The sequence below is a fragment of the Eschrichtius robustus genome, chromosome 2 (genome assembly GCF_028021215.1).
Source record: "Eschrichtius robustus isolate mEscRob2 chromosome 2, mEscRob2.pri, whole genome shotgun sequence".
Classification (NCBI taxonomy): Eukaryota; Metazoa; Chordata; class Mammalia; order Artiodactyla; family Eschrichtiidae; genus Eschrichtius; species Eschrichtius robustus.
Window position 1 is genome coordinate 55,009,214 of NC_090825.1, and position 21,670 is coordinate 55,030,883.

Here is a 21,670-nt window from a genome sequence, read left to right on the forward strand (position 1 = left end):
CCTCAGGCTGCATGCCCAGCTGCAAGGAAGTCTGGGAATGTGAGCTTTTTGGTTTCAACCTTGGGAAGGTAGAACATATAATGTAGGAAATGATCAAAATATATGTAGTCTTGTAGTGGACATTATCATCAGTAAGTCCTTTGCCCATATCCCCTTGACCCTTTTCGCATTTTTACACATGCCAGGAGCACTCCTAACAGCCAGCCAGCACTTTCATCTCTTTGTTGAAGAACTGCTCCCAAAATAGCCTTATACTATGGTCTGAATATTTGTGACTCCCTCAAAATTCACACGTTGAAATCCTAAACCCCAATGTGTTGGTATTAAGAGGTGGGCCTTAGGGAGATTATTAGGTCATGATTTGGATTAATACCCTTAAAAAAAACGACCCCAGAGAGCTATTCACCCCTTCCACCATGTGAGGACACAGCGAAAAGGCACTGTCTAAAAACTAGGAAGTAGGCTCTCACCAGACACCAAATCTGCCAGCACTTGACCTTGGACTTCCCAGCCTCCAGAACTGTGAGAAATAAATATCTGTTGTTTATAAGCCACTGAGTTTACAGTATTTTTGTTGTAGCAGCCCAGATGAACTAAGACACCTTACCCCGGATCAGGACCCTCTGAGGTGGGACTTCCACAGAATCCAAGCTCCCCAGTGGGAGTGAACCTGATATCACATCGCTGCTCACCTTTCTTTCCTGTCCCACTTTCCCACACTCCTACCAGTTTTTCCTGGGAACACTTACTTTCACACAAATCCTCATCTCAGAGTTTGCTTCTGGGAAACCCAGCAATTACCTAGAATTGGACCTAGCTCATGGTAAGCACTCAACAAGTATTCATTACAAGGAAGGAAGAAGGCACTAAGTTGCTACTCATGACAATTTCCACCATATTCTCTGATCCAGATTCCTGGAGGTGGCTTACAAAACAGGCCCTCCCCATCGGGTTCTCTTACATCATTGGAACAGGCATCACTCACCCAATCAGGAAGAGAGGAGCAAAACAGCTGACACTGAGGTGCACTTTGCCCAGTTAGTGGGGAGCCTTGCCTTACAAATTACATAATTTTGGACAATTTACCTAACCCTTTTTGGGAGCCAGATTTTTCACCCCAGGGAAGAGAGATACAAACATAGAAAGGGCAAAGTCTAGGATAAAACATCTAAGATTGGACTGTACTTGAAGGTATCAGTATGAACTTTTGGTTTCTGATAGATAATAAATAGAAAGATATACCTATGTACACACACACAGACACACACACACACCCAGCTGAGCATATATAATTCCTAACTCTGTCCACTGAGAAGTCAAAGAAGCAATGAGTACACCAGCAGCAATGTGATATCCAACACCTAGATCTTGGTTTTTGTTTTTGTTTTTGTTTAATTTAAGTATAGTTAATTTACAATGTTGTGTTAATTACTGCTGTACAGCAAAGTGACTCAGTTATACATGTATACATATATGCATTCTTTTTCATATTCTTTTCCATTATGGTTTATCACCATAAGAGTTTCCTGTGCTGTACAGTAGGACCTTGTTGTTTATCCATTCTGTATATACCAGTTTGCATCTGCTAATCCTAAACTCCCAAACCATCCCTCTCCCTCCCCCCTCCCCCTTGGCAACTACCAGTCTATTCTCTATGTCTGTGATTCTGTTTCTATTTCATAGAGAAGTTCATTTGTATCATATTTTAGATTCCACATATAAGTGATATCATATGACATTTGTCTTTCTCTTTCTGACTTACTTCACTTAGTATGATAATCTCTAGTTGCATCTATAGACCTTGGTTTCTAAATACCATTCTCCTCAAAAGGAACCAGAGCTCCTTGGAGAAATGGCTAATTCCAGAGCTAAGGCAGTATATAATAAACCTGGAACATCTTATACCAGAAAGTATGGAAATTCTGAAAGAATGATAGGAATATGTCAAAATGGCACAGGAACCAGCCAAATGGTTCCCACTGGCTAAATTTGGGACAATTTTAGCATCAAAAGAGTGACAGCAGTTGATTATAATCCGTTTAATAAAATAGGAACCCATGAGCTCATACTAAGATAGATAGATAGATAGATAGATAGATAGATAGATAGATAGATAGATAGATAGATGATAGATAGATAGATAGATAAATGGTAGGGTGGGAGGGGACAGGAAAGTTTTACCTGACAGTAGAGGGTCAACTAATAAATGTAGAAGAGATGATGGAAGGGATTATTAGCATTTGAAAAACTTTATAGTAATAATTGTTTTGGTCAAGGAGCAAAAATGGATACTAATACAAATGAGTGAAAGTGTGATCAGAAACAGAATCTTGACATGGTCTCAAAGTATCTCCAGACAAAATACTTATTCATTAACATTACATTGAAAAATCTGGCAGATGTCTTCTTATCAAATGATAGAAGTTCACTTTACCAGTTAATGAGAGCAGTCAGCATCACGTGCCTTCTGATATGATGCACTGAGAGGAATATAGAATCACTTCTGTGTTATTCTTGCCAAAAATGCATACCTAGAATCCAATCATGAGGAAACATCAGACAAACACAAACTGACAGACATTCTGCAAAGTAATTGTCCCATTCACTTCAAAAACATCAAGGTCATGAAAAAAAGGAGAGACCATGAGCTGTTCCAGATAAAAGAAAACTAATGAGACATGGCAATTAAAAGCAATACATGATCTTGGATGAATCCTGGACCTATAAAAGATTGTATTAGGGAAGAAAAATGTAAGATATTCCTCGAGGATCATTTTAGCTCCCAATGTCTCCATGAGGTTTACTGCGGCTTTTGTTGGACTGCACCATTTCTCGACTTCTCCTTCTGCCCAGTTATGTTTCCTTTCCCTCCCTTTTACAGTTGTTAGTCCCAAAAGCACTCCTTGATAAATATCTTGCACATTACACTCCATCTCAGAGTCTGCTTCCTAGAGAACTCAACCTGAAACAAAAAGAGTGAGTAGGATCTTAACAAGCAAAGGTTGAGATGGTATGCATTCTACACATGAAAACTAGCCTGAGAAAAGTCTTGTATTAGAAGAGAAACAGCGTAATTGAAGGGAGAAAAGGATGACTGGAATCCAGAGAGCAGGAGGCAGTTTGATATGAGATGAAGCTGAAAAGATAGGTTAGGGCAAGCCCATACAGGATGCTGTTGGCCATGTTAATGATTTGCGTTTGTTGTAAGAGTAATGGAAAGCCACTGGAAGGCTGGAGAGTAGAGTGGGGTGGGGCAGGCAGTGCACGATAAGATTGGCAACTGGAATAGGCTACTGTTACTGTGGCAGAATGTGGAAAACGGATTGTAGAGAAGGGAAAGAGAGAACTTGGAAAGACTAGTAAGGAGGTTACTGTAGTTGTCTAAACAAAACATGATGGTCATCTAAACTAGATAGTGGAGATGAGGATGGAAAATTTTGGATTGATTCAAGAAATATTGAGAAGGTAAAAAATGACACAACTTGGTGATGGACTGGATATAGACCATAAGGAAGGGGAGGTGTTAAGGTTGACACCTGCGTTTTGGTTTGCTAAACTGAATAAATGGTGTCATCCAATGAAGTAAGAAACATTAAAAGAGGATCAGGTTTAGCGGAAAGATCATGAGTTTTGGACATAAAGAACTTGAGCTTCCTCTGACAACCAAATGTGGGGTTCTGGAAACCAAGGAAAGAGAATGTTTCAAGAAGGAGGGAGAGATCAACTATGTTGAAAGCTATAGAGAGAAAATGTAATATGTAGCTCAAAAATATCCACGGGAGAGCTGCTTCAGAAGAATGATGAAAGTAGAAGCCAGGTTGGACTGGGTTGAGAAGTGAGTAGGAAGAAAGAAATCAGAGACACTTTTCCTTCCACTGCAGAAAAACAGGAAACATATTAGCCTAAAAGAAAAATGTCCTAATTCTAACCAAATCAAATATCAACTGAATTCAAGCTCCACTGGGGATAAAAATTAATCTCAATGTATACATGTCATTTTACCTAGTTCTCTGAACTCCAAAGGAATGGAATTAGCTCTAGAAAAACATAATAGTTAGTTGTTACCACTGCCATTTGGGTTAGAAAATAGCAATTCTGCAAAGAAATTGCTACCAAAAAAAAAAAATGCTACAAAAAAGTCACTTCAAGAAAGTGAAGCAAGAATGTCACTTTTTGTTAGGCTTTATCTGATCTACTCCACTGTAAGTCAATGATTATCACCGAATGCAGGCAAAAGATATGGACATTTCTGTACAAATTCAATAAGCAAACAACCTGAATTTAAAACCCCAACATACTGATGGAGTATTGTATCTTTGCTCTCTTCTTTGCCTCAAACGGGAGAATACATATCTTTAGCTTTTAAAGTTCATGCCTTCCTCTGTGTTCTACACATAGGATACATCTTCCCACAATGCTTTTCTCCCATATCCAAAACCTTATCCAAGTTCCAGATCAGCTTCTAGCAGTGAGTCTTTTCTGGTTATACCCATATCACACCTTATTTGGGAAACCTTAGCATTTGTGCCTTTAACGTGTAATGTTGCCAACTAGGTCTTGCTCTCAAATTGCTGAATATTTTCCAGTAGATTATGAAGTCCCAGCAGGCAGAGACTATGACTCCTCATTCTCTTATATGTTACCAAGAGTCTTTATGTACATTCGAATTAAGTGGAGTATTGTAAACTCATCATAATTTACACTGTTCAAAACCCCATTTTCATCTCCATATCCCAGTCCTCAAATTTCCCTATAAATAATAATAATAGCTAACATTTATTGATGACTATGTATCATTCACTGTTATAGACACTTTCCACATATTAACACGTACAATCCTCCCAACAACCCTATGATATAGATATTACTATTCTTACTTTGCAGATAAGAAAACTGAGGTACAGAAAGGCCAAGTGACACAATTAGTAAATGGCAGATTTGGGATTCAAACCAACACAGACACAGGAGCCCACCTTCTTAACTTTTTAGCAACAGACAACTCTAATAAAGCCTGGTCCTACCTGCCTAGGTTTACTGATGTGCAAGGATTAAGTAACACAGTTTAGGAGCCAGAATTTAAAAGAAATTCTATTCTATTTAATCGCAAGTTGTGCATTTTCTATGTCCCCTACCTCCGCTCCAGAAGAACCCGCTGTATTCCTGACAGCCCATAGGTGGCGCTGCAGGGACAGGTATGTGCTCAGGCGTCATCAATGGGAGGAGCTGATAGCGGGCGAGGATTCCATCCGTAGCCCAGCGGTAGGAAGAGCCTTAGGAAGGGGAGGGGACGGCGAGTGTTGCACTGTGCGCAGGCGCAGGGTCGGGCACTCCCACGAGAGTGAGGGTTGCTGGGCCCGATGACGTGGCCTGGCCCCGTCCGATCTGGTGAGCCTCCGGGAAACCCGGTGGCGCCGGAACTGTCCGCGGCCTAGTCCCGACGCGCGTGTGCTTGTGAGCCGGAGCTGGGGACAGCGGCAGCGGGCCGGTCTCGGGGACCCGACGGGACCGCTGGCATGGGGGAGTGACGCGCCTGCGCCCGGTGTTCCGCGGCAGCGGCGAGACATGAGGAGACCCCGCCGCGGGGGCAGCGGCGGCGGCTCCTGATCCCCGGGATGGAGGAGAAATACGGCGGGGACGTGCTAGCCGGCCCCGGCGGCGGCAGCGGCGGCCTCGGGCCAGTGGACGTACCCAGCGCTCGGTAAGGGACCGATCGGGCTCCCGCCTCCGGAGCCGCTCTCTCCCCACGCCTGCCCGGCCGCTCCGGACACACGTTCCCCGGCCGCTGCCCGGACCCTCCCGGGTGCGCGCGGGGCCCGGCGTCCCTCCCGTCCGGCTGACAGCCCGGAACGCCCTCCTCGGTTCCGTACTCCCTCCCGCTACAGCTTTCATTGGCTCCGCCGTTCCCCGCTGCGGAATGAATGCTCTAAGATCCGGGAAGGTTCTGCTTGAGTTTCTGGTTTTCAGGGCAGACCGTTAACCTTAGAACTGCCGGCCAGTTCACGTGAGAGGTTTTTCTGACCTATGAGAAGCATTATCTGTTAGCTCTTTCTCCCTGAAATAGTAGTTTGGTGATGCTTAACCTTTCTGATGTCTGCCTGCGTAAGTTAGAGGAAGGGTCACCATCATCTCTTCAGGCGAAGAAACCAAAGTACAAACAGATGAACTTTGATGTTCAGGTTAACCCCGCAAAACAAGAATCCAGCCCGCCATCTAGTTTTTCTTTTCCTTTCTTCGCTTATTTTGTTTTATTATTAAGTAAGAAATGTGTGCTCATTGTCAAAAAATTCAAACAGTACAGAAATTCGTAGAATAAAAAGGAAACAGTCCCCATTACCCCCCTCCCCGCAATGTTCCCACGAACCCCCAAGAGGTAAGTAACTACAGTGATCACTTTCCATTGTGTCCTTCATGACCTGTCCTAATTTCTGAGGTAGTGTCGCAAGATGTATAAAATACGGCCCAACAGTTTGGTTGGAACTGGTTTTCATTGCCTTTATATTTAATAAGGTTAATGAGATTAGTTAAGTGTTTTTTGTTCTTGGATACCTCCTTTGAGACATGGTTGTTTCGGTAAATTCTTTGGAACTGTAGAAATAGCATTTCTAACATAACTATTTTTGTGTGAAATGCTGGAACAGAAGTTAAATCAGCTGCATTTTTTGTAGTTACAAGTTTAATTTTCTAGGCTATTTTGAGCAACTCATTTTGTAAAAAACAATGCCTATCAGGTATTATTTACTGAGACATGACAACTAAATGCAATAGGTGATTCTGGTGTAGATTTAATAGTGAGGAAAATGCTGTAAAGGATAGTACTAGGTCAGTTGACAAAACTGGTATGTGGACCATAGATTAGATAAAAGTATATCCATTTTAAATTTCCTGTAGTTGATAACTCTACTGATTTCATAAAAGGAAATGGGCTTAGGAATACAAGTAGTTAGGGGTCAAGGAGCATGATGTATGTAACTTACTCTTTAATAGTTCAGATAAAAAAAAGTTTGTATTTAGAGAGAGATAATAAGGCAAATAAGGTAGTATGTAACAATTAGAAAATCTAGGTAAAGAGTACTATTCTTGCACCTTTTCTGTAACTTGAAATTATTTTTAAATAAGTAATACAAAATTTTTATTTACTCGAGCTCATTATCTTAGATGTGGTCAACCGTCCTTTGCCATCTTATTTTCATTATTTGCTTAGCAGAGCTGGGCTCCTATTGTAGTTCATTGCAGAGTCAAATTCAACTCAGGACTGGTTGAATTTTGAATAGATTCCAGGTTGCAAGAGTTTTCCTTTATGTAGACTAAAAATCAAAGTATGGTTATAACCTGCAACAAAAGCTGATTAACAGATCCTTTAATTGTGGATATTTTTATTACTGAATTCACAAATATGAACTGTTGTAAATGTTTCTATGTTGGCTTCAATAAGTCCTCTTTGCAGGAAAGGGCAGAGGGTGACAGCCAGCATTTATTAAGTACTTCCTATGTTCCAGGTACTTTGCGTGCAACATCTCACTTAATCCTTACAACAGCACTACAAACTCATTAGTTGCATCCTTGTCTCAGATCAGGTAACTGGGACATAGGAAAGTAATTTTCCCAAGGTCACACACCTAGTAACTAATCTGGGAGTCAGTTACCTCAAACTTCATTTATAGCGCCTTCTACACAGTGGACACTTAAATATTTATTGAATGTATCAAGCTTGAATTACATACACTGAATTTGTTTTTTTTATCTGGAGAACTGTGAGCTGCTACAGTGGGCAAAGCCCAAGAAACAGGTTTGAACCCAAACTCAAACTTCAGTAATTTCAGATTTAAAGAACCAGAGATTTTTCTAACCCTTCACAGAAAATACAAGTGATACTTTTGATGAGACTAGTTAATGGCAGATAATGATATATAAGCCATCTCAGGTACTAAGGGGAGTTGGATTGGATCCCGCTAAGTTGCCCAAACGGTCAGTGAGTGGCTCAGGGGCCACTGCCCCAATTTAAGAGCCTCCCTTCCTCACACCTGAGCTTTCCCCCTTAGTATGTTTTCCTCCACAACATGAACTAGGATTGTGTACTTATTAGTATATGGTTATTTGGCCTTAGCAAGTGTTTTGTCTTTAGCCCAACAGGAAGACTTCATTAATTGACACTTTAAAAATCAAAGTATTCACCTTTTAGCTAAATGTTAAAATAATTTTCCTAATGAATAATGATAAAAGATCTTCACTATATATTACATGAAAAGTCACATAACAATTTCAAAATATATATGTACAATGGTGAATACGTGAGTGTATCTAAAATAAGTGCTTGTCCATACATGGAGATGCAAAGGAAAAGGTGTGGAAGGATGTCCCCAGTTGGTCACCTATGAGGAGGAAATTGGGAATGGTTTTCTTTAAAACTTTGATAACAACCAACTACTCAGGAATTACTTTCATAATCTGTTTTTTAAAAATTAAAAAGGGAATAAAGTATCAGAAATTTCATAATAGTAATATTGTCAAGAAGTATTATACTTAATGTTCCATATGACTGAGTCTTGCCATTAAAGTGCCAAATTTTTAAGTTTTGTTAATACTTTGAACAAAAATTATTTAGAAATAATTTTACATATTGCCCCATCTTTTTAAAACAAGTATATTAAATATAGTTTACCTTTTTCTTGATGACTTCTGATCATTATGAGCGTAATCTGGTGAACTGAGCTTTTCTTCAAAGGTCCTTCCCAGTACTAGCGTTCTGCGTATGCTGCTCTCCGTACTTTGAAATTCCCCCTCCCTTTCCTTGCTTCGTAATTCTATTTAGTCCTTTTCTTTTTTTTAAATTGAAGTATAGTTGGTTTACAATGTTGTGTTAGTTTCAGGTGTACAGCAAAGTGATTCAGTTATATGTGTGTGTATATATATATATATATTTTCTTTTCAGATTCTTTTCCATTATAGATTATTATAAGATATTGAATACAGTTCCCTGTGCTATACAGTAGGTCCCTGTTGATTATCTATTTTGTATATAGTAGCGTGTATCTATTAATCCCAAACTCCTAATTTATCCCTCCCACCCCCCCTTTCCCCTTTGGTAACCATAAGTTTGTTTTCTATGTCTGTGAGTCTGTTTCTGCTTTGTAAATAAGTTCATTTGTATCTTTTTTTAGATTCCATGTATAGGTGATATCATATGGTATTTGTCTTTGTCTGACTTACTTCACTTAGTATGATAATCTCTAGGTCCATCCATGTTGCTGCAAATGGCATTACTTCATTCTTTTTTATGGCTGAGTAATATTCCATTGTGTGTGTGTGTGTGTGTGTGTGTGTGTGTGTGTGTGTGTGTGTGTACCACATCTTCTTTATCCATTCATCTGTCGATGGACACAGCTTGCTTCCTTGTCTTGGCTATTGTAAATAGTGCTGCTGTGGACATTGGGGTGCACATATCTTTTCAATTAGAGTTTTCATCTTTTCTGGATATATACCCAGGAGTGGGATTGCTGGATCGTATGGCAACTTTGTTTGTTTTTTACATTTTAATTTATTTATTTACTTGGCCACACCGTGTGGCCTGCAGGATCTTAGTTCCCTGACCAGGGATCGAACCTGGTCCCCCAGCAGTGAAAGCCTGGAATCTTAACCAATGGACCACCAGGGAATTCCCCAGCAACTCTAGTTTTTTAAGGAACCTCCCTACTGTTCTCCGTAGTGGCTGCACCAATTTACATCCCCACCATACCCTCTCCAGCATTTATTATTTGTAGAGTTTTTGATGATGGCCATTCTGACTGGTGTGAGGTGATACCTCATGTAGTTTTGATTTGCCTTTCTCTGATAATTAGCGATAACATGTGCCTCTTGGCCATCTGTATGTCTTCTTTGGAGAAATGTCTATTTAGGTCTTCTGCCCGTTTTTTGATTGGGTTGTTTGTTTTTTCTACTTAGTCTTTAATATACACTGAGACATCTCAGACTCTGAAGATGACTTTTGCTTCCCTAGTTACAATTAGTTACTTCCACATGTATTCCTTTAGATCTCTGCTACTTACTTGGGTCACATAAATAGTTGTTTCTTGCCTGTCTTCCTTAGACCTCAAACTCCTTGAGGGCAGGGCCTCTAATACACATTTAGTTTCTTGGATAACACCTAGAAATGCATTTAGTTGTGAGCAACCAAAGTAAGAGAGCTTTAAGCACATACAGATATATTCTTCTCACATAAAAGAAACCAGAGTTTGCTGGTATTTGTTCAGCCCCTCAGCAGTACCATCTGGGACCAGATTCTTGGTCTTTGCTCTCTGCCGTCCCAAGTGTGGCTCTCATATTCAGGCTTATTATAAAATGGATGACATTTTTTAGAGAATGTTAACATGTTGATAACATTTTTAAGATACATTTTAGATAAAAGTCCTCCTTTGAAGTCAGAAAGAACGCAGAACTAGTTCCAGCTGCATCAGGCCCTTTTATCAGGAAGAGAGAAGACTGTAGTACCTGAAACCACCCTGACAGACAGGTCTCATTAGCCACAGATGACATCTGGCACATAGTAAGTGAGCAGGGAATATTGAAGAATGGCTTAATAACCCCATGAGGGTATACAAGGCTCTTTGCTGACCTCAGGAATTCCCAGATTGCTGTGATTTTTAATGTCCCTTTGTCAGTTTTTCCTGGTCTTTGTTTTCTCCCTCTCTGTCTTGTTGACAGTGTTGTTTTTTGTGTCCTTGCTTCTATCCTGCTGCCTTATTTTTACACCTAGTAAGAACTTAAGGAGTGAAGCACTTGAGGTTTTGAGCTTTCCTCTCTCTACTTGATGTCTTTCATTCTGAATTCATAACTGGGTTGATGATAGTTTAAATTGCCAGAAGCTTGACTGCCAGTTATGTACTGTACTACTGCACTATCTACATTATTGTGCTAGATATTACTGTATCACACAAGTGTAATTGTAGAATTCGCATTCTTTCATTTAGTAAACATTTGCTGAGCACGTATTATGCAAGTCCCTGGGTTAAGAACTGAATAAACAAAAGATTTCTAGCTCAAGAGTAGTATTTTTATTTGCTAATTATAAATTGCTACCATGACTGGAGTATCTAATTAACATTAATATAGTTAATTTACTTAAGTTTATCTGACTTTTTTCTCTAGCTTAAATGGGCCAAAATCGACATTAATCTTAGGTCTTAATATGCATTTTGTTTTTCATATTTAAAGATGATTTTACCCTATATGTGGGCCACTGTGAATGTATAATTGGGAACAGTTTAGAAGATGGGAATCCTCAAAGCCTTTTGGATGAACTTTGGTTTTCTGTGTGACATATTAAAAGAGCATACTTAAGAGACGTGGACTTGACCCTAGCTAACTCTGTGGACTTCAACTTCCCAATCTGTGACATGAGAGGAATTGGACTAGGGAACCTCTAAGGTGTTTTTCAGCTTTTAAATATTAGTGTTCTGTTTCTTCTAGCATATATACATTTACTTTCTAGTAAATACCTAGACAATTACTAGAAATTTGGTAGATTTTTCGTGTTGTACTGTGTGTTTTCAGCCTGTCTACAAACAACCCAGAAACAAAATACACTCGATTTTTTTTTATCATAGCCATAATTTTAATTTTATTTATTTTTTCCAATACTCCTTTTTTCATTGAGATAAAATTACCTACCGTATGGCTTCCCTGGTGGCGCAGTGGTTGAGAATCTGCCTGCCAATGCAGGGGACACGGGTTCGAGCCCTGGTCTGGGAGGATCCCACATGCCGCGGAGCAACTGGGCCTGTGAGCCACAATTACTGAGCCTGCGTGTCTGGAGCCTGTGCTCCGCAACAAGAGAGTCCGCGATGGTGAGAGGCCCACGCACCGCGATGAAGAGTGGTCCCCACTTGCCACAACTAGAGAAAGCCCTCGCACAGAAACGAAGACTCAACACAGTCATAAATAAATAAATAAATAAATAAAAGACCGTGAATTTCTTTAAAAAAAAAAAAAAAATTACCTACCGTAAAATGCATAGATTTTAAAGGTACCAGTTTTCATTTTTCACAAATGCATACCCATGTTACTTTCAGCATAATCAAGCTATAGGATGCTTTTTATCACCCCAGAAAATCTGCTTGATCTTTTAAACAGAAGTTTCAGTGTTTATACTATTCTACAGGTAGAGTAAGTAGGAACTTCTGTGCTTTAGGATTTGACTTACTTTATTTCACAATAACATTTTTATTAGCTTCTTGGTGATTAATTGTCACATTGTTAAAACTCCCAGATTGCACTATTAAAAAGCCCCCCAGATTATGTTCATGAAAAGAAAAACCACTTTGTTCCAAATCTGATTTTCTTTAATATACTATGATATTATTTGGACTAAAACAGAAAATGAGCCATCGGACAGTGAAGATGTTGGAATTGCTGAGATTCATTCTTTCAAGGACTGAAATTTATTTTCATAGTTGCATCAAAATCTTCCAAAAATATATATTTTCATGCCTTCTTAAGCAGATTGCTGTTTGTTGATTCAGTGCCATGGGACTTAATGATTCACACTCATTGATTTTTATACCATCGTACATACATTGATATCATTGCATATCAAATTGTTTTAACTCTGCTATTTGAATGACTTAGGTTTCCCTTAAACTTCTGTGTTTGCTTTTTTGTATTTTTCTCCCATAGAGACTTCTCATTCCTGCTGGTGTGCTGGCTTTGGACATCCCTTATATCTCCTTTTTAATGTATTAACAGCTGTTAGATATAAACTTAGAAAGTAGTCTCCTGAATGACTTGCAAAGATGATCTGTTGTGGGGGGATATTAGAAGTTCTCACCTTTTTTTTTTTTTTTTCTCACCTTTTTATCTCATTCTTTTTCATTTCTAATTTGTGTATGTTTTATAACATAATATCAGGAGAGTAGTACATGTTTGTAATGTACAAATAATCGGTTTCAGGTGCAAAATTTTTTTTACTATTAGAGGTATATGACCAAAGAAGACTACTAAGCTAGAAAACTGAGATAATTTCTTCACTGTTTTCTGATTGCTCTTTCAGGAGCTTCTTTTTCGTTTCTTTTTATGGCAGGCTCATTTTTTCATGTATGAACTTTTGTTTCTTATCCAAGAATATTATTTATAGTTCTTTGGTGTTTTCTGCTATTCCCTATGATCTCTGTATCTTTTAAATTTCTTTGCTGTTTTAATTTGTTTGGTCTCTCATTATAGGCTTATAGTAAAGGATTGATTATCCATATTTGGCCATTCTTATTTGAGTGAGGCCTAAAAAGCTAGTTAGAAGACCTGTATGGGCCTTGTCCCCTGGTGGGCTTCTCCAAAGAAGGGCTCTCCTGCTGGGAGATTGAAGCCTGGCAGTTAGGATGTTAGAGTTAAATGAGGGAAGGCAGGTGGGGTGGGGTTAAGAAGGGAAACTTCCTTTTAACCTCCATGATTTTAGTCCAACACTTCATCCCTCCTTTCCCCTTTGCCTTATGTCTAGACCTCTCCAAAGGCTAAGCTCTTGTCCTGTCATGATTTAGGAGGGATGGTTGCCTGGCTGTGCTGGGTGGGATTCTGGGGACCTAACTACCTGGCAGACTTCCTAATGATCCTCCTCTTTGCAGCTCTCCACACCCCTTCTGAGGTGCTTCAGAGTCCTGAGCCTTCTCAGGACTCTGTAGGTCAGGTCACTTCAACTATGACTCAACTGCAGTCACTTAGCAAAGCAGAGGAGAGGTAAACCTAAGGCATTCACCATTCCCCCCTCCCTTCCTATATTATGGTCTCGTTTCATGACAGATAGTTTGGTTTCTGTTTTTATTCTCTTTGTTTGGAGTAATTGTTTAAAAAGCACATTAGAAAATAGTTGAGGCAACTCAATCAAGAACATTTTTATTTTTAGTTTGGCCTTTTTTTCTTTAATAGACTGTATCTATGCATAATACGTCCACGTATATTGCAAAAAATCTGAAAGTATATATACTAAAGTGTTAATAGTAGTTATCACGTGGAGGGGTGAGTTGAGTTTTTGTTTGTTTCATTTTTTGTTTATATTTATGGTTTTCATAATGACCCCTATTACTTGTATAATAAGAAAAAAAAGGATTACAGAGTTCCTTGTGATTTCAATGATACTGAAACTTGTTTCTGTTTTTATTTTTCAGGTTAACGAAATATATCGTATTACTATGTGTCACTAAATTTTTGAAGGCTGTGGGGCTTTTTGAATCATATGACCTCCTAAAAGTGGTTCACATTGTTCAGTTTATTTTTATGTTAAAACTTGGGTGAGTGTGTCTGGTTCTTTTTTTCCTTAATGTGTTTTAATTTCTTTGAAAATCCTTTTTTAACTAAGTATCTTTAGGATATTTTACATAGAATATTTTGTGCATTTTATTCCTCCTGACAAGTACTTGATAATTGTTTTTTAAAGATAGAATACCTAAGGTTAGAGGTACCAAGAGACTGGATTTAAAAATAAAAAGGATTGTCATACTCTATTAGCTTGCCAAGACATCAGCTTTTGCTTTAGCTTGTGTTAATGAGGTTTTTGCAAATTTAATGTCTGGCTTAATAGAATCCAGCTGGATCCCCATATCTGAGTCAGTATTCAGTCTGTTGCAGTATCTCACATGAACTAGCCTCTGAAAAGCTCTAATATACACCCCTGAGAATAAGAGTGAAAAGGGCAAATAATATCCTAATACTTCTGTAAAAATAGTTTGACCTCAGGACTTCTCAGTGGTACAGTGGTTAAGACTCCGCGCTCCCAATGCAGGGTGCCCGGGTTTGATCCCTGGTCAGGGAACTAGATCTCACATGCATGCCACAACTAAGGAGCCCATGAGCCACAACTAAGACCCAGCGCAACCAAATAAAAATAAATAAATATTTTTTAAATAATTTTTTTAAACGTTTGTTTAAATGTTTAAAGTATCTGTTAGGGACTTCCCTGGTGGCGCAGTGGTTAAGAATCCGCCTGCCAATGCAGGGGACACGGGTTCGATCCCTGGTCCATGGAAGATCCCACATGCTGCGAGCAACTAAGCCCGTGCACCACAACTACTGAGCCTGCGCTCTAGAGCCTGCACGCTACAACTGCTGAAGCCCACTTGATGCAACAAGAGAAGCCACCGCAATGAGAACCCGTGCACCGCAATGAAGAGTAGCCCCCACTCGCCGCAGCTAGAGAAAGCCCACGCACAGCAACAAAGATCCAACTCAGACAAAAAAAAAAAAGAAAAGAATCTGTTAGACTCCTGGCAATTTTAGTAATTATGGAAAGTGATTCTTGACTAGGAAATTTTTAGCACCACTTGAATATATTTTTATATAACTATTTTGGGAATATGAAAGGTAGGGATATATGATGAGTACTTTCTTCATTTCTATTTCAAGATTTGTTATTACTAAATTTTAGAGAAGATAGGAATTATTTTCTTTGGTAAAGTATAAAAAAATATTGAGACTTCTTTGGTGGCTTGTAAACTGGTTCTGAAGGCAGATACAGAAGAAAGAAGAGTTCCCAAAATATTGTAGTGGAAGCCTTATTAAAATAAGTATTGTTCTCTAGTATATTTTCTTTAGAGGTTAACATACCCTTCAAATTCTAGTATATTTGTTTAAGTGTCTTTACTTAAAACCACACCTTGTATATAAGATTAATTAATACTAATATATTACTGTTTCAATATTCACAGGACTGCATTTTTTATGGTTTTGTTTCAAAAGCCTTTTTCTTCTGGGAAAAGTATTACCAAACGCCAGGTAAGTCTTTTGCAGAATCCTTTTGTCCTAGCAGTGGACCAGGAGGCAGTGTTCTTTCCTTGATCAGGGTTACTTACTGAATGATTTTAAGTGCTCAGCAGAACATTTCCAGAGTTAACTTGCCCTTGACTTATCATTTCAGAACTGAGGCTTCAAGAGTAAATGCTAAAGTGCTAAGATAATGAAGTGTTTAAAAATGTGGACAAGGGTAGAAAATGTTTCAAGCATGCATATAATTATTTTTTTAATACAGGATCCATATGCTGAAAAGATTTACAAATCAGACAATGTAGACATGCCCAGAAGCCTAGAATAAATGTCACTGGGAAGCAGATAAAGCATAGGGGTTACGAACAAGGCCTCTGGAGTCAGACAAATTCATGGCTGTTGTAATTACAAACCTTACTTTAAGCAAGTTACTTAATTTCTCTACCTTCATTTTCTGACCTGTAAAATGGAGATAATAATGCCTTCCTAATGGAGCTATAAGGAATAAATGAATTAATACATGTGAAGTTCTTAAAATAGTGCGTGGCCTATAGTGAGTATGCAGTACATATCAGCTGTCACCCTCTTCATCGTTATTATTGCCTTTAAGCATCTGAGGTTCAGGATGCATACCAGAAATGTCCTTCATTCTGCATCATCTCATATTATCACCTCTTTGGACAGTAGTTACACCCTACTGCATATTTGCATTATGCCACAACTTAGAAACCTGTGCCATGATTTTTTATTAGACGAATTTAAGTACCTCTGTTTTAGAGACCAAGAACATTTTTTAAAACAGGATTAATATTTTAAACCCCATCTTAACTTTTTTCCCTCTCTTTTCAAATAATTGAAGGGCTGAATATCCCTGCTGGAGAAGAATTTAAAAACTAAAACATTAAGTGTTCCCAGCAAACTAGTGAGAACTAGTGTAAAAAACAGAAAAAATTGTACGCTATAGAAAAAGATTTCAGGATCTAGCAACAGACAAGAATATGGAAAATGAAAAACAGAATACTATCTTGCAAATCTAGATTTAGTCAAGGGATCTTAATAATTTCTATTTAATTTTAAAATATGTAACTATTTGGCCTTTAAAATATTTGTGTTACCATTATCTTTCCCTATGTGTTTTTAAGATTTTGAGATATTTGGCAAAACATATGACTGAAATTTTTAATTTTTTGTTTCCATTTTTAGTGGGTCAAAATATTTAAACATGCAGTTGCTGGGTGTATCATTTCACTTTTGTGGTTTTTTGGCCTCACTCTTTGTGGACCACTAAGGTAAATAGAAATGCATATTTTGAATGTTTATGTTTCTTCATTTTGAATATTAGTTTTGTGCCATTATGTTTTATGTCAGATGTTTGTCAGTTATGTACAAATGCTTCTTTCACTTCTTCTATAACATTGGGTACAGCTCACTGAGTATATATATATTGAGGACCTGTTTAGTTGGTGGACTCGTTCTTTGGTGGATGCCATTAACGTATTGTTCATGATCTGTCATAGATATTTTACTAGTTAGAGTCCAAACAGTTTCAGAAAACTTTTAGCATACATGACTTTTTATTCATTGGTGATCCCTTTTAGCAGCTGGTTTTAGAAACGAAAAGTCTGAAATGGTAAATAAAATCAACCAATAAGGAGGAAAGCAAAATCTTTAAAAAATGCTTCCCCCTCCCCCCAACTCTGAAAGTTCTCTACTACCCACAGAAGATGCTTGAAAGATATGGTTATAAACAGATGTCTTGGGAATAGTGTGCCAATCATTAAAGATAAGTTTAACTCTCATTTCATATTCCCTTAAGTCTCTATAGATCTTTTTATGTAAATTGGTCGGTTCGGGGGGGGCGGAATTCTTTAGGGCCACTTAATTTAATAGGAATTATAACAGGTGCAACCATGCATAAGTCTTCCTTTAATATTTCTCTATCTCAAAATTATAAGCAAAAGTGCCTTGCCATTGATGGGGGTGTGGAATATGGGACAAGAAGTAAGGAATAAGATGAAGGGTGTTCTGAAGAATCTCACTGAGGATGATGGAGTGGACAGTAGAAAGTGATCAGTGGGAAATGCTTTGTGAAAAGTCTTTTCTCCTCTCCCAGACAATGGAATAGCTCTGGGTTTGGCTCCCTTTGGCTTGTTTACCCTGTGCTTTGTCAAAGGAGGGGTGTATATAATTCCAGTGTCATATCCCTGTCCGTGACAGCAGCAGCTTCCTGGCGTGGTGGGAAAGCTGGCTGGGATTTCTCAGCTTGGGGAAAACCTTTTCAGTTTATGCTTGAATATGATTGAGTGGTAATTTCTTATTCATGAAGTGATCTTTTGGTCTGTTTGTTACTAAATCACTGTCCCTGTGTGTTAGGCTAGGGAAGGAAGGGGGAAAGTTGTTAAATTCTTCCTTGGCTCCTTATTTAGTCATCTACTTCTGCCCTTACAACCACTCACTACCACCAGCTCCTCTGCCAACACTGCCCCTCTCATTCTTTTACTAAAATTGTCATTCAGTTTCTTGATTAGAAAGACTCCTTTGGTGTTTCATAGCCTGTCTTATTTTAAGTTAGTATCATTCTGCTGATATATATTTTTTTAATTGTAATCTCCCAAATATTAACAGAACTAAAATAATCACTTGCTGTGTTCTCATTACAGATTTTTGAATAAGGAGGAAAAATGAAAATTTTTCTAATGAGCAGCTGAAAATCTGTTCCCATGTAGATCCTATAAGCTCCCTTTAGCTGGCAATAATGTTTTTAATTTTTTTAATATTCATACATATAAAAGAATAAACATAAATAAATATGAACATTCATGTATCTCCCAAATAAAACCTTACCAGTTCCTTTGTTGCCCTGTGTATCCCCCTCTCCCCCTACCATTGGATGTAACCAGCATCTTAAATTTTGATTTTCATTCTCTTGGTTTTCTTTATAGTTTTACCATATATGTACACATTTCTTTTTTGCAAGTTTTTTACTTTATATGAATAGAATTACATTGCATGTATTTTTGTGCAGCATACTTTTTCCATTCAGTGTTATGTTTGAGATTTGCCCATTTTGATGCATGTAGAGCTATGTGTGTGTATGTATGTATGTGTGTGTGTGAGTGTGTGTGTGTGTATATATATATATATATATATATACACACACATATATATATAGTTCATTCACTTTTGTTTTAGTTTTTTGAAATGTAATTCACATACCATAAAATTCACTCTTTTTGTCTTAGTCCATTGGGACTGCTATAATAAAAATACCATGGGCTGGGTGACTTTTAAAAAATACAAATTTGTTTCTCATGGTTCTGGAGGCTAGGAAGGCCAAGATCAAGGCAAAGCAGATTCAGTGTGTGGTGAGAGACTGCTTCCTGGTTCATAGACAGCCGTCTTGTCTCTTCACTGTAACCTCACATAGCAGAAGGGCGAGGGAGCTCTCTGTGGTCTCTTTTATAAAGGCAATAATCCCATTCATGAGGGTTTCACCCTCATAACCTAAGCACCTCTCAAAGGTGTTCTTTACCTCCTAATATCGACACGTTGGTGATTGAGTTTAACGTATGAATGGGGGAGAGAAGGAGACACATACATTCAGTTTGTAGCATTTTTAAAGTATACAATTCTGTATTTCTTAATATAGTCATAGAATTTCATTCATTTTTACCACTGTATAATAGTCCTTTGAATGGATATACTCTAAATTGTATTATCCATTCTCTCATCAGTGGGTATTTAGGTTGTTTCTAGTTTGGGGCTATTGCAAACAATGCTGGTGTCTTATAAGTGTTTCCTGGTACGTATATACAAGAAACCTGTATGATATAATCCTACAAATGGTATTATTAGATATTTGTAGCTTCAACCTTCCTAAGGCAGATAATGCCAGAATATTTTCCAAAACAGCTGTACATATTTATTTTTCCCATAATGTTTTACGAAAATCAAGGGGAAAGATTTATTTTCTTCTCCCTTACTCTAGTGGAATTCATGCTTCCTGATAAAGATCAGATATATTTCATGAATGATAATGTTTTATTTTTGTAGGACTTTGCTGCTTTTCGAGCACAGTGATATTGTTGTCATCTCACTGCTCAGTGTTTTGTTCACTAGTTCTGGAGGAGGACCAGCAAAGGTAGAATTTTCCATTATTCGTTACTTGAAAATTGAAAGTGTACATGTAAAATACTATCTAAGGCAGTAAAATAGTATCCTTTACCATTTAAAAGAATGCAGAGGCTTTTTCTGCTAATTATAAATTTTTCTCACAAACATTTTGTTTTTTACTTTTTATTTTGAAATCATTATATATTCCTAGGAAGCTGCACATATAGTACAGAGAGGTGCTTGTGCCCTTCACTCAGTTTCAATAGTAACTTCTTACCCAGCTCTTATACTATCAAAACCAGGAAATTGACATTGGTACAATCCATAGACCTTATTCAGATTTCACCAGTTTTACATACACTCGTGTGTATATGTGTGTGTGTGTAGATCTGTGTAACCATCACCACAGTCAAGATGCAGGACTGATTGATCACCACAGACATCTCCTTCATGCTATACCTGATCCCTCCCCTATCTCATTCTTAACTCCTATACATCATTTTTGGAAAATACGTCCCTAAGAACTTGTTATATTTAAAGTCTGATGAATGTTTTGCCAATTAGGCGACCCTATTCATCTTCCATAATTTAAGTATTAATCTCTTTTTAGTAAATACATCACCAATGTGCAATTATAACTTACAGCTACAATACTTTTATTTACCAAATTAAATGCTTCCTATGCATGACGCATTGTGCCCGTTACAGAGGAAAGGAGAAATAAAGGGAAATAAGGTTTAATAGTTTCTGTTCTGGCTTTCAGGCTAAATAATGGAGGCAGATGAGTAAAATAAAGTGAACAAAGTAACATGCCAAGTAGAGCAGAGTCTACCCAGCCTGTAGATTTCAAATTGGATCCTTGGGTATTAAAGTATATGCCACTATTTAATCTTTTCCCCTCACTCACAGAGTACTCCAAAATAAATGTCAAGTGGATTGAAGATTTTTGTGGTTAAAAAAAAAAGATATTTGTAAAAGCATAGAATAAAATATAGATGGATAATTAATCTATGGACAGAGAAGAACTTTCTGAGCATAAAACCAGTAGAAAAAAATCACAAAGGGCAAACCAAGTACGTTTGACTGCATAACGATTACAAGCATCTGTGTTGTAACAGAAATCATTGTGCAAACAACAAACTAACAACAATAACAAATTGCCACAGATAGAAGTTTTACTTTTTTTTTTTTAAATATAATCACTCAAATAGTTTTAAAAAATGCTGAAGATCCTCAATAGAAATGAGCAAAGGAGAGGAAAAGACAACTCACAAAAGAAATACAAATGACTTTAAAACATTAAACATTTTACTGCACTAATCAGAAATGAGAGTATGGATCTTACATATCCTGTCGTTAGTGTCAATAATGAATCTGGGTATCTCACCAGGACTGTGATTTTTTTTTCTTAGTCTGACTCTGAAGCATAACAAAATTCTCAGTTGCCCTCTTTGCTAAGAAAAGATTAAGTTATATTCTCCATATTTGGGTATTGTTAATGTTACCACGTTCTGATTCAATGAAAATTATGAAATTTTAAATTGTGTGGTTTATGTATACTAACTTTTGTCAAAATACCTACCACACTAATAGAGAATTTATCAAATGTAGTGGTAGTCGTATAATGAATAAAATAGGATCCTCATTTTTCATTTAAAATTTTTATTTTATCGAAGTATCTGGTATTACACCTGTAAATTTGTAAATAGAGAATGTATAATAATGCTATTTAGATTGCTTCTTTACCAAAAATTCTGAAGTATTTGCATAAACCTGGATAGTATGTCCTTTCTACAGTTTTCTCTTGTCAAAATCCTTT

The 21,670-nt window shown here is 37.7% G+C and overlaps 1 protein-coding gene across 1 annotated transcript in view; it reads left to right on the top strand.

Moving 5' to 3' along the window:
- The first annotated feature begins 5,372 nt into the window (after positions 1 to 5,372).
- SLC30A5 (solute carrier family 30 member 5) overlaps positions 5,373 to 21,670 on the top strand; it is a 28,519-nt gene continuing 12,221 nt past the window's right edge. Inside the window, exons 1-5 of the mRNA XM_068535448.1 lie at positions 5,373 to 5,698; positions 14,148 to 14,270; positions 15,684 to 15,750; positions 16,942 to 17,027; positions 19,792 to 19,879. Of these exons, the coding sequence (XP_068391549.1) occupies positions 5,613 to 5,698; positions 14,148 to 14,270; positions 15,684 to 15,750; positions 16,942 to 17,027; positions 19,792 to 19,879 (450 nt within the window). The 5' untranslated portion in view covers positions 5,373 to 5,612. The remainder of the gene's footprint in view (positions 5,699 to 14,147; positions 14,271 to 15,683; positions 15,751 to 16,941; positions 17,028 to 19,791; positions 19,880 to 21,670) is intronic.